Raw genomic sequence first — 13,354 nt, 5'->3', positions numbered from 1 at the left:
TTTGGCTACTATCCACTTTATACTGAGTACATATTGTGCATATCCTTTTGGGTCTGAGTTACCTCATTCAGCATTATAATTTTTAGTTCCATCCATTTGCCTGCAAAACTCAAGATGTCCTTGCTTTTAATAGCTGAGTAATTAATATTCCATTGTGCAAATGAACTACATTTTCTGTATCCATTCTGCTGTCATGGGACACCTAAGTTGTTTCTAGCTTCTGGCTATTACAAACAAGGCTGCTATGAACATAGTGGAACATGTGCCCCTGTGGCATGGTAGAGCATCTTTTGGGTATATTCCTAAGAGTGGTATTGCTGTGTCTTCAGGTAGATTTATTTACAATTTTCTGAGGAATCTCCAAATTGATTTCCAGAGTGGTTGTACCAGTTTCCAATCCCACCAGCAATGGAGGAATGTTCTTCTTTCTCCACATCCTCACCAAGTTGTTTTGTCACCTGAGGTTTAGATCTTAGCCATTCTGATTGGTGTAAGGTAGAATCTCAGGATTGTTTTGATTTGCATTTCCCTGATCACTAAGGACTTTGAACATTTATAGAGCAATAGTGATTAAAAACTGCATGGTATTGGTACAAAGACAGACATGTTGATCAATGGAATAGAATTGAAGACCCGGAAATAAAACAACTCACTTATGGACACTTGATCCTACAGAGAAGCCAAAATATACAATGGAAAAAACAAAGCATCTTCAATAAATGGCTTGTCTAACTGGCTATATATATGTAAAAAAAAAAAAATGTGAACATAGGCCCATATTTGTCACCTTGCACAAAGTTCAAGCCAAGGACTGTAACACAAAACCAGATACACTGAATCTAATAGAAGAGAAAGTGGGAAAGAGCCTTGAAATCATTGGCACAGGGGGAAATTTCCTAAATAGAACACCAATGGCTCATATTCTAAGATCAAGAATTGATAAATAGGACCTAATGAAACTAGAAAGGTTCTGTAAGGCAAAGGACCTAGTCAATAAGTCAAATTGGCAGCCACAGATTGGGAAAAAATCTTGAGTAGCCGCACATCTGATAGAGGGCTATTATCCTAAATATATAAAGAGCTCAAGAAGCTAACCACCAAAAAAAAAACCCCAAACAACCCAATCAAAAATAGGGTATAGAATTAAAGCAAGAATTCACAATGCAGGGATCTCAAGGGCTTAGCAGCACCTACTTCTTTGTAAATTAATGCCCATTATTAGACAGGAAAGATATCATTATATTATCCAGGTGAAAATACAGACTTTATAAATGATGTCTTCATTTGTTTTTAATTTGACTTTGAATGTCTGAATTCTCTGGTTAATTGATAAATGTTGTTAATTGTTTCATAGTTCATATTTTATATATTTCTAGAATCCAATTCACTTTCATGATTTCAGGAAGTTATAAAGACATTTATAGACCCCATTTTAAAAAATAGTTTAATATGGATTAAATTATTTTCTTCTTATTGATAAGTTACTAAGTAAAGTGATTACATATATGATGAGTCACGTTTATTTATAATGATGGACAATTTGCTTTTATTTTATTTTATGAAAAGATTGACGTTTAGGCTAAATTATTCATGTGGTATGCAAAGTATTCATCTCAGCCATCCCAAAATGAGATCTGAAATATTAGTTTAACCATCAGATTTATAATATCAAGTAATAATTGCTCTATTTTCAGTGTGAATAATAAAATTTTTTGGCCAATTTACTTAAGATAGTTTTAAAGAAGCTATTCATAATTAGCAATGCAATATTTAAGAAGGAATTCTCATGAAGCATCTTTCTAAAGAGGAATGTCAAAGTACTTCTAGGCATAAGTTCTGAAAGTTGTGAAGATTGATTGGAAAGTGTATCTTGATACTGCCTTATCGCTCACCTCTGTATTATACCATATACTTAACTTCTTTTCTATTCAGATTTCACTGTGTAAAATTTATGTCTGCTTTCTACTCAGATTTCACTATGTAAAATCTATGTCCACTTTCTTTTCTTCCTGTTAGACAGCATTACTGAAGTCTTCACTAACATTTACGTGACCAGTTTTGGCCCTGTCTCAGATACAGATATGGTAAGTTTACTAATTTTAAATATTAAATAAGTTTATTCAGCTATTTGGAAATGGTAGTAATTTCTATTAATCCCATTTTTTATTACCATGGGCTTCTGCATATAAGACATTTACAGTCATATCAGCAGAAAGTTGAGGATGTGTCTCTGGTTCTGTGGAATACAGCTCCAGAATATTTAAATAAACTCTTTCTTTCTCTTTTCTCATTCTCTGTCTCTCGCTCCCTTTCTCTTTCTCATATACATATACACACACATACATATTTTTCTACCCCAACTTACCTACTTAGCCTCAAAATGGCATAGACTTAAAATTTGCATAGACATGGCATAGACAAACATTTAAATTATTAGTGATGACTTTACAATGTTAAGGCATTTGCTTGACTTCCATAAGACTGATGAATTTTATGGGTAGTTGCTTTGTACCAAGTTTGGTGAGTATTACATGAAAATATCCTCAAAGTCACTAGGAAGACTGGTTGCATTGTTATACAACTTGCACACACAAGACACACATGGAAATCAATCCAAGGAAAATGAGAGTGTTGAAGCTTAGCAGGTGATGGTGTACCTGTTTAACCCCAGTACTCAGATGTGCCTAGCCTGAGCAAGTTTCAGGATAGACATAGCTATACAAAAAAAACTGTCTTGAAAAAACAAAACCAACCAAACAAACAAACAAACAAGAAAGATAAAAGGAAGGAAGGAAGGAAGGAAGAGGAAGGGAGAGTGAACGGAAAGGAAGGACAAGGAGGGAGGGAGGAAAGGAAAAGAGAGAAAGAGAGAGAGAGAGAGAGAGAGAGAGAGAGAGAGAGAGAGAGAGAGAGAGAGAGCTAGAATATTTAAATTACTGGAGTTAGTTGAATTCATGTTAATTTTTAAAAAATGAGATGTATAAGAGAGGAAAATTGTTGGAATGAGATCAATTCTTAATTATATGTAAAATGTAATAGAATTTCTTTCTTCCTTCCTTCCTTCCTTCCTTCCTTTCTTCTTTCTTTCTTTCTTTCTTTCTTTCTTTCTTTCTTTCTTTCTTTCTTTCTTTCTTTCTTTCTTTATAGAATAGAGTTTATTCAGGGTATGGGGAGGGTTGTTACTAAACCACCAACCAAAGAGTACACATGGTGGGACTAATGGCTCCAGCAGCATATGTATAGCAGAGAATGGCCTAGTCTGTGATCAAGGGCAGGAGAGGCCCTTGGCCCTGTGAAGGTTCTATACCCCAATGTAGGGGAATGCCAGGGCCAGGAAGAGGGAGAGAATGAGGTGGTGAGCAGGGGGGTGGGGGAGGGAACAGGGTATTTTTTGTTTGTTTGTTTATTTTATTTTATTTTATTTTTAATTTTTTTTGGAGGGGAAATTGGGAAAGGAGATATCATATGATGTGTAAATAAAGAAAATATCTAATAAAAAGGAAAAAATCTAAAAAAAGAGGGTAGCAGAGGCAGAGAGAGAGAGAGAGAGAGAGAGAGAGAGAGAAGAGAAGAGAAGAATGAAGAAAAGAGAGAAGAGAAGAGAAGAGAAGAGCAGAGCAGAGCAGAGCAGAGAAGAGGAGAAGAGAAGAGAAGAGAAGAGAAGAGAAGAGAAGAGAAGAGAAGAGAAGAGAAGAGAAGAGAAGAGGAGAGGAGAGGAGAAGAGAAGAGAAGAGAAGAGAAGAGAAGAGAAGAGAAGAGAAGAGAAGAGGAGAAGAAGAGAAGAAGAGAAGAAGAGAAGAAGAGAAGAAGAGAAGTAGAGGCCGGACATGGCCATGAGCTTGTGGAGAGTTGGGGAGGGGAAGAGCCGAGGAGGAGAGGGAAGCAGGAATAAGAGTGAAATTTTTCTTGAAATAATATTTCTTACTGGTACCATGTTAGATTCTGTTACATCTTCTAACTGATACTCACTTTGCTTCATTTCCCAGAATGTCTACCTCTCTTTCCCATGCTACCTCTTTGTCAACCTGGAGGCTCACAATCTCCTTCAGCCTTCAGGCATCCTCTATTCCTGACTATAACTCTGGAAGTTACAGGGAATGAGAATCATAAAATCTGACTTTGTTGATCTTTCATGCAGTCCTCCCCACCCTCTCGTCTCCTCCCAGTTTTTTCCCTCACTGGAAGAATTCAGACAATAAATGGACAACTTTGATTAGTTTCTGCCTAGAGATAAAAACAAAAGAAAACAAACCGTGTTGTCTTTCCTGGTACTCATGAACATTGTTACTCATTTAATTGGGATCTCTCTGCTTTTGTGAGTGAGTAGAAGTACCACATTTACAATGAAAAGCCTTGCTTTTCCTTCCATCAGCGTCTTCTGTCAGCTAATTTCTTCTATGACCTGGATGGTACACAGGGTGAAGGAGTGTGAGGCTGAGAGGAGAGCTTCACTATGAGGGGGAGGATGTTGAGGCAAAAACTGTGAGATCTTTAAAATTCTTTTTCAAAATTATAATTTAATGGCTCTGAGACATAGAAATGATTTTGGAGCGACAGGAAAACATGCTATTCAACCTAAACTACCTGTCTGTGAATTATCATTTTTTATTTTTATTGTTTGATTATATTTTTCTTCATTGTTAGGGAGCTAGTGAGTCTCTCAACTACTGTGCTTTTTTTCAGTGGTTAACCTGAAATATTAAGCTGTCTTGTATCATAGGTCAAGCAAGTGGACAGGACAGGACAGTCTTATGGGTGGTTGAAAATTAGTTTGCATTAATGACTTTTTTAGTTTTAGTGAGACTAGTTTTAGTAACTGCTCACAGATTCTAGATATGTACACAACTAGATACTATCTAAAGAAAACAGGGAATGGCAAAATTTTATGGTGCATTATGTTGAAAAACTCTAGGGATAATGTACACATCAGGTAGCTTTAATTGGCTACATTGATGTCTACCTACTAGCTAAAATAGAGAAATGCTACCAAATGATTAGATACAGTAATTCTCTATATCTTTCATTTATGGTATTATGAGTATAAGAAGTAAGTTATTTTAGCAAGAGTTTTGATTTGTAAAAGGAATATTTTCACCTAAAAATCTCACGAATACAGAACATATTTATTTATAATCAACTTCTGATAGCTTCCTCTGTTTTATGTTTTGAGATTTAGAACAAAATACTGAGGGTCAAAGCATATGCCTGTTGTATCAATACTTCTAGAGTTGAGGTATGTTTCTGAAGTAAACTTCAGAGAAGTGTGAGGGAGAAAGAGGGAAGGAGAAAAGTGAGAAAGAATGGACAACGCTCTTGTATTATTTATGACAAACTCTATGCAAGTGTTTTATTTCCTAGTTGTGATAAATTTTATTAACTTTGTATTTCAATGCATCTTCACCATTCAAAAGCATCTAGACAGTCAGAAATGTACTATTAAGTACATAGCTGTGAAGAAATGAACATATTTTAAATAAATCTAAATTTGACTTAAAATATGTTGGTTGCATCAGGGAACAGAACCCAAGAACTTTTATTGGAATATTTAGTGTAGTATTTAGTAAGTTCAAGATATACTCTTATTTGTAGAAACTCTTGCAATATACAATAAATATTAGAATTTGCTCACATTTCCAACTATATTTAAATTGGATTGATTTGAGTGGACTTATACTTGATTCTATTTAATTAAAGTCAGTTTTTGATTGTTTTAGATTTCTTTGTATATTGGGGGGCAAACATGTCTTAGATGTGTGTGCATGTGTGTGTGTGTGTGTGCGTGTGCATGTGTGCACAAATATACACATGCTCATTTTATCTTTTCTTTTTAAAAAAATTATTTTATTTATTTACATTACAGCCATTTCCCCCCCACACCTGGTGGTCTCTCCTTCCACAGTTTCTCATCCCATCCCTCCTCCCCCTTTCCTCCCAGAGGGTGTGTCCCCTCCCTCCACCAAGTATACCCCTTCCTTGGGGTCTCAGGTCTCTTCAGGATCGGGCACATCTTCTCCCACTGAGGTCAGACCAGGCAGTCCTCTTCTACACCTGTGCCAGGGGCCTCAGACCAACCCATGTATGCTATCTTGTTGGTGGACCAGTCTCCCAGAGCTCACAGGCGTCCAGGTTACTTGAGACATTTTGTGTTCCTATGAGGTTCCCTTCCCCTTCAGCTTCTTCAATCTATACCCTATTTCAACCACAGCGATCTCCAATTTCAGTCCAATGGTTGGGTGTAAGTATCTGTGTTTGTCTTAGTTAGGTACTAGTAGGGCCGCTCAGAGGATGTTATGCTAGGCTCCTGTATAAAAGCCCAACATAGCATCAGTAATAGTGTCAGGCTTTGGCACTCCCTCGCACCACCACTGTGAGATGGGTCACTGGACTCCAAGAGATGACCACCTTTCCTCCAGTCTCTTCTCCATCTTTGTCCCTACAGTTCTTTTAGACAGGAGCAATTCTGGGTCAGAAGTTTTGACCACGGGTTAGTAACCCAGTCCCTCCACTTGAGACCCTTCCATCTACTGGAGGTAGACTCTCACAATAGAAATACCAATGAATGTTCGCATAGAAGGGGGAAATATAATGGAATATTAGGCAAAGAACTACTGACTCTTGGGAGAAGAAGTAGCATTTTCCCATGGATCAATGCCCTTACTAATTGGCCAATTTTAGTTGGTTAGCCTAGAAATGATATACACAGCAACCGTAAAACAGAAATAGCAGGAATTTTTGTTGTTTGTTGTTGTTGTTGTTGTTGTTGTTGTTGTTTGTGTACACACTCACACTTACACAGACATACTTGTATATGTGTATATGTGTCTATGTAACAATAATAACTGGGGAAAAAGAGGCTGTTGGAAGTGTATGTGGGATTTGTGGAAGCTGATGAAGAGGGAGTACCTGAGAGAGGCTAGGGGGAAAGAGGAGAGGGAAGGGGAAGTTGATGTAATTCTGTTTCCATTTCAAACATAATTTTAAAAAGAAGATAGTACCTATAAGAGCAATATGAGCAGGAAAATCTCATACAAAGCATTACTAACTATCTAGGGGTTTGTTAAGCACTTAAAGGGCTAAAAGAGCACTTAAGGCAAAGTAAGGGATAATAACAGAATGCACATATAGCAGCAGTTTGAAGCAGGGGGATGACAGGGAGGTGAGAACAAGCTTGAAATTCTCCATGACTGAGCTCACAGTTCAGTGAAGAGGGTCAGCAGCCAGGAAAGCCAAGCTGCAGCTGCTGAAGAAACAGGAGAAGAGATGTGTGCTTTCTAACACAACCTTGCCTGGTGCTGAAAATCCTCAGCACACCAGAAAAGTGTCAGGAACTAAAGCTTCCCCCTCTTGACGTGACATAGGAATGTTACTCAAGATACCTCATTTGTCTGGACCTGATACTACATAACTGAGAAATAAAAATATATTGACATGATCCATCTCCTAATCTAAGGGAAAGAGGCTAGGCTTGGAGGTGAGACAAAGTACTGAGCACTGAGACACATTGTAGCCTAGGAGGGAAAGAGGATTTAAAATGAGGGTCAAGTGAGAGTTCAATCATTGAGAAGCTATGGTATCATATTCGTCCAGGTCCAAGAAAGAAATAAGAAATTAGAGAATACTTATTTTGAAACCTTTATGTAAACATACTTGTATACGTATACTAACACTCATGTTTATCTATAATTATCCAAAAATACACTATACATATATGCAAGTTGTAGATCACATTAACATATATACTCACGCCCTAAGTCAGCTAGAGAAGATTGATTGCATGTAAAAGGAATGGGAAATGATATAAATATAACTCTCCTGATTGAAATTCTCAAAAAAAAATCAGGAAGCAAGTGAAATATAAAAGAGAGTCCTCATCAACTTTGTAAAGAGAAATGACTTAGGTCTCATGATGACAAGATGAAATGTTTTTTTCTTGATTGGTACTCCTTTTGCTGTAAAATAAGAAAAATAATGAGAACAAGTTGGAAACTGTGTTTACTGAAAACAAATAATCTAAAGAGTCATGCAGCAAATGGGAAAGAAAGCACATCCATTTTATAACCTACAAGTAGAAGATGTGGAAGAATATGGCTCATGACTCATAAAAGTATTCAGTTAATAAGAACAAATAATGGAAATATTTCATTTCCTTTTCAGTAGTGTAAGTGCTATTCTTTCTATGAAATACATAATCTGTAGCAAAATCTAACTAAACTCCTAGGTCCTCCTGGTCAGGTCAGTGATATAGATTTGCTCTGACATTAGCCTGAGGGAAAATAGTACCATAGCACAAAGTATTAAGAACCAATGGAAAAAAAAACACCCATGCACATATATACACATGTGCACATGCACATAAACATGCAGACACATGCTCATGCTTGGCGATCAAAAACTCATTAGCCAGTGTAATTGTCCAAAGAAAGTTGTGGATCTGAATTATAATTAATGATTCTAATTACAGTGTCTGCAGTTAAGTTAAAAATCTTTAATTTCAACATTTAAAAATTAATGAGTAAGAAGGTAATTAAGCATTAGAATATACTGGTAGCTAACAATGGACAAAGTTTGCAGTAAGAGTGCACACTACAGCAAATTTTCACACGCCTGACCTGCCTCCATGAATTTCCATATAAAGAAATATGTCCTTTCCACAAAATATATAAAATTTCTTTTCCTGTATTGGTAGACATTTCATTGCACATGTATACTTCATGACATTAGCACTAAAGCTACAAAATGTTGTACCCAGGCCTCTAAAAAGAACCACAGCTTAGCTGATTGTTCCTTGCTCAGTGTTAGTGCTATAACGCTGCAAACTTTGGAGTAGAATTGTGAGTTCTCATCAACTGTGTTTTCCTTTATATTATTAACAATTTAGACATTAAGGTAAGTGTGACTGTGATGTATTAATTACGTTGACCTGCTTGGGTCATATTTTTATTCCTCTCTGTAAACACGAAGTACAAAGTGCAGATCCCAAGAAGCCAATGTGATACTATGTAGTTCAGAAATATAGTGAGCCATAAGACACTAGTGTATAGTGGAAAACTTACAGTGGGCCTACTTGCCATCTTTCTTCACATTGTCATTTGCCTATGTAGTTGGTCTAGGGTACTTAGGATGCACTGTGTATCAGAAATGAATTTACCATCTTTTCCTGCTTTAAAACTGGTATTTAAAAGTTAGTTTGTATCCCTTTAGGCATAGCAATTCCCCAGAAAGACCAACAGAATCAACTAACATTTGGGGCTCTCAAAGACTGAACCACCACTCAAAGTACATATATAGGCTTCACCAAGGACTCCCCACACAGATGTAGGAGATGTGCAGCTTTGTTTGCATGTGGGTCCCAAGCAACTAGAGCAAGAGCCGTCCCAAAAGCTTTCACCTGTATGTGGGATATGTTCTTCTAGCTGGGCTGCCTTGTCTGGAATCATTCAGAAATGAGGCAGCTAGTCTTTCAGAGACTTGAAATGCCAGAATCGGGAAGATACATAGGGGGTATACCCCCTCAAAGGAGAAGAGGAGAGGAATGGTGGAAGTATTGATGGAGGGGCTTACTGGGAGGTGAGCAGTGAGTGGGGTGTAAAATGAATAAGTAAGAAAAAAAGTTAGTTTCAAGCTACTTGTTGATGCTTTGGAGTGAGAAGGTTAGAGTCGAAGATCACTTTCAAACATCAGATATTTTCCAGCCACATGTAAGCATATGTAAAAATGCTTCTCAAAATTAAATTGATGAATACCTTATTGGGATAGCTGGAGTTACTAGTAAATAAGTTGTTTCCCAGGTGCCTCTCAAAATTGATGTGTACTAGGTTGAGAGTATAATACATTCATTGGTAGACTTGAGTCTTAGAGTCTATGTAGTCCTCAGAAACATGTAATAGATGTCAGATGTGGGAAAAAGCAAAAACGAGTGAGATAGAAGCTATCTCAGCCAAGACATGACAGTCAGCTGAGGTGGGACAGGATGAGATGGTGGCAGTAGAGGAGAAAAATGGTAGTTATTCAAAACTTTGCTACGTATGCAATTGATGACTGGTTGATCTACTAGATACAGAAGTTGGAGAAAAAAATACAGATTGAACACCTGGGGACTGAATAACATATCCAGAAAATAGAGTAAGTGAAGATGAGTTTAGAATGAGTCCACTCAATACTTTTCAGGGGCCAGTGAGGTTTGTGTAAATTTAGAACATCCTTATTAATTGTCCTGGTTTCCTATGAACCAGTAACACTTTCCATCCTTTCCATTCTGTTGTGTAAGTTGCATATTATACAGTTATAATTTCTTGAACTAGAGTGATTTTTAAGCTAAAAGTTGCATGAGTTGGAGAGATGGATAGTGAATTAAGAATGCTTATTGATCTTCCAGAGGACCCAGCTTTAGTGTCCAGCACTCCATTTGAAAGGTTCAAAACTGCCAGAAAGCTCCAAAGAATCTGACACACTTTTCTGGCCTCTGCAAGAATTAATATATGGGTGGCAGACACACTGAACACAGAGACAAAGAGACACACACATAAATTACAAAATGCACACATTTAAAAGAAAATGGGAATCTACACTTGATTGCAAAAGAGTTTAACTCTGGTCCCCATCATCCTCTACCTCCTGACTATGGATGCAGTACCCATGGTACCTTCCTGCTCGGCCTGCCAGGACTTCTCCATTATGGTAGAATCTCCCCTGTGACTGTGAGTCAAAATAAATGCTTTCTTTCTAAACATAAAGAAGTGAATAAAAATGTGGAGATGGAGTGCTTGATTCCTAGATTGCAAGTCTGGAGGAACCTTTGTTTTTAGGCAAGCAATCCAGAAATTGCATGTATAGATTAAGCAAAATTAGATTTATCCATTGCTGTAAATACCTATACTGTTTCTAAGGCACATCCTACATATAGACTGGTGGGTATGAGACAGACTCTGATCCCATGGTGGGATCTCAACAGTAGAGGTTGAGAAGAAGAGGAAGATGGATCTTAAAGAATGTTGCTTAAGTAGTGAGATGAAAACTATCTCTTTTATGATGGGAAAACTGAGAAAAATGCTTAAATATGTCATTAGATTAAGAACAAGGAGGTGTTTGCTGATGGTGGCAAAAGCAACCAGATTGCAGTGGGTGGAGGCATGTGGGAAGTGAGGAAGTGGAGAAAGAGTGCAGGCAACGTTTTTAAGCAGCGTGGCTGAGGAGGAGACTGGCACAGAGGGCAGCAGTTATATGGCACTGTAACTCTCAGCAAGGCTTTTATTTTTAAAGATTGCGTTGAACTTCTCACTGTTCTCTGAACATACCATTATTACTAACAGCTCATTGCCCTTGCACATATTTTTCTCCATACTTGTTATACTGATCTACTGCTTTGCCAACTGGATAGGTTTTTTTAAATATAGTTAATGCTAATATCAAACTTAACTTTCAATAATGCTTTTGGGGGGGTCTTAAAAAAGTAATTTTTCTTTTCATTGTACTTCACTTTTTGGTTTAGTTAAGTGTTTGTATGTGTGTGTGTGTGTGTGTGTGTGTGTATGTGTGTGTGTTGTAAAGATCACTGTCTTGTTTACTGCAATAATTATTATATGTGTGTGGACTGTAAATAGGCATAGTTGTGTCCATACATTTCAACAGATTTAAAAGTAGATGCTGTGTCCGTGACAGAATTGAGACCTGAGGTATCTACATATAACTAAGGTGTGCCTTCAAATTAGTCACTGCATAATGAGAGTATACTAAAACTAACTTTAAAATAGTATGATAATGGTTTTATCAAAGTATTTATAGGTAGACATGTTAGTCAGAGAATACAGATGGAGGATCTAGAATTTGCAAGGTTTCTAGGGAAGGAATTTAGCAGAAGATGGCCTGGCTAAAGAATGGATTAGACTCCTTTGTCACAAATTGTAGAAGCACTCTACATTTAGTGAAATGGAAAGTTCAGTACTACTAGAGCCACACACAAGGGAGATGGCCTGGGAAAGTCATCCCAGCCTGCCCAGGAAGGCTGCTGGAGCTAAATGACATCCATAAGATATGTAAGTATTCCCAAAAGATCTTTATAACAATAGATTTCATATTCCAGGGAACCAGCTTGCCCATGGCTGACTTGTCATGTGTTCATATCCATATGTGTGATGTGGCTCATTTAAAATAATCACATGAAAAAAATATGGAAATACGCATGTGTGTACCATGGACTTCTCCAGGGATCAGTGATTAGGGCTTCAGTGCATAGGAAGAACATCTGCATTAAAACCTGCGTTCTCTTTTCTCATCTGCTTCTGTTGATGCCATTGCCATCTGCTCAGGACCTCACTATTCAGAATGGTTATAGTATGTTTTACTTTTTATGATTTCCCTCATTCATTCACTTATCTATTCAGTCAACAGTCATCCATGGAGTATTGTTTACTTCCAGTCATGAAGGCAGTTTGCTAGATATTGTTAACCTAGTCATGAAAAGGAAACTGTTAACTGTGCTTTCAATACGGAGTAGGAGATGGTCAAATGTAGGGAGCTGATGAAGAGTGAAGGTGAGACTTAACAATGAATCAGCATAGGGAGCCATGACTTGGTACACCCAAAAGCTTGCATGTATGTCAGTACTGCTGAAGTGCAATGTGTGTACATGCATGTGTGTGATGAGGGAATTGATTGAGCAAGATTGAATAAGGTAGGAAGACATAACATAGAGACCTGGAGGCTCTAAAAGTGTTTGGACACTATTCTAAGGGTTTTCAAAACTCAAATGGCCAAATTCAGGAATGTTATATTCTTCAGAACCCTCCCACTTTGTGACAGCATCTCAATTCATCCCACAGCTTAAGGGAGGTCAGGCTAATATGTGTATGCATCATACTCATTGACATGTTGTGTGCACTCTTTAACTCCTCTCCTTCCTACACATGGGGGATATACTATGCAGAATGGCTTGCCACCTCCATTTCTTCTCCTTTTATGGGATGATACAGAATGGAAGCCATGAGAAGGAAGCTTAGAAAAAGGGGCGAATATATTCCTATTTGTCTGATTCTACTAGTGATTAATTGATGATGTTTGTATTACAGACATCTTTTATACAAATGTTGGACACATATGGGATCTCTCCTCTTGATTGTTGTTAATTATAAAATTAATGTTAACCACATAAGGTAGTTCTCTGGTAGATTTCTGTTGAGGTGTTCTAGACAGCCTCTAACCTTGGCCCTTTGCTTTGTCACCATTCTCTTCTGTGTTGGCTTTTTAGGCTTCTATTTTAACGGTGATGTGTGCCGGTTGCTGTCCCTGATGTCCAACGTTTTCCCAGAATTTCCATATATTATATTTAATCCTTTTATTTGTTTTTTTTTTTTTTTTT

General features: G+C 37.4%; 1 protein-coding gene across 3 annotated transcripts in view; it reads left to right on the top strand.

Annotated features, from left to right (window-relative positions):
- The window catches only part of Gabra2 (gamma-aminobutyric acid type A receptor alpha2 subunit), a 128,794-nt gene that overhangs the window by 57,403 nt on the left and 58,037 nt on the right, over positions 1-13,354 (top strand). For all 3 annotated transcript variants that reach the window (XM_031342579.1, XM_031342578.1, XM_031342580.1), the window contains one exon: positions 2,017-2,084. In XM_031342579.1, coding sequence (XP_031198439.1) covers positions 2,017-2,084 — 68 coding nt within the window. The remainder of the gene's footprint in view (positions 1-2,016; positions 2,085-13,354) is intronic.

This window comes from Mastomys coucha, unplaced genomic scaffold, assembly GCF_008632895.1.
Source record: "Mastomys coucha isolate ucsf_1 unplaced genomic scaffold, UCSF_Mcou_1 pScaffold22, whole genome shotgun sequence".
Classification (NCBI taxonomy): domain Eukaryota; kingdom Metazoa; phylum Chordata; class Mammalia; order Rodentia; family Muridae; genus Mastomys; species Mastomys coucha.
The sequence above is the reverse complement of the archived record's forward strand: the minus strand, read 5'-3'. Positions and strand labels throughout refer to the sequence as shown.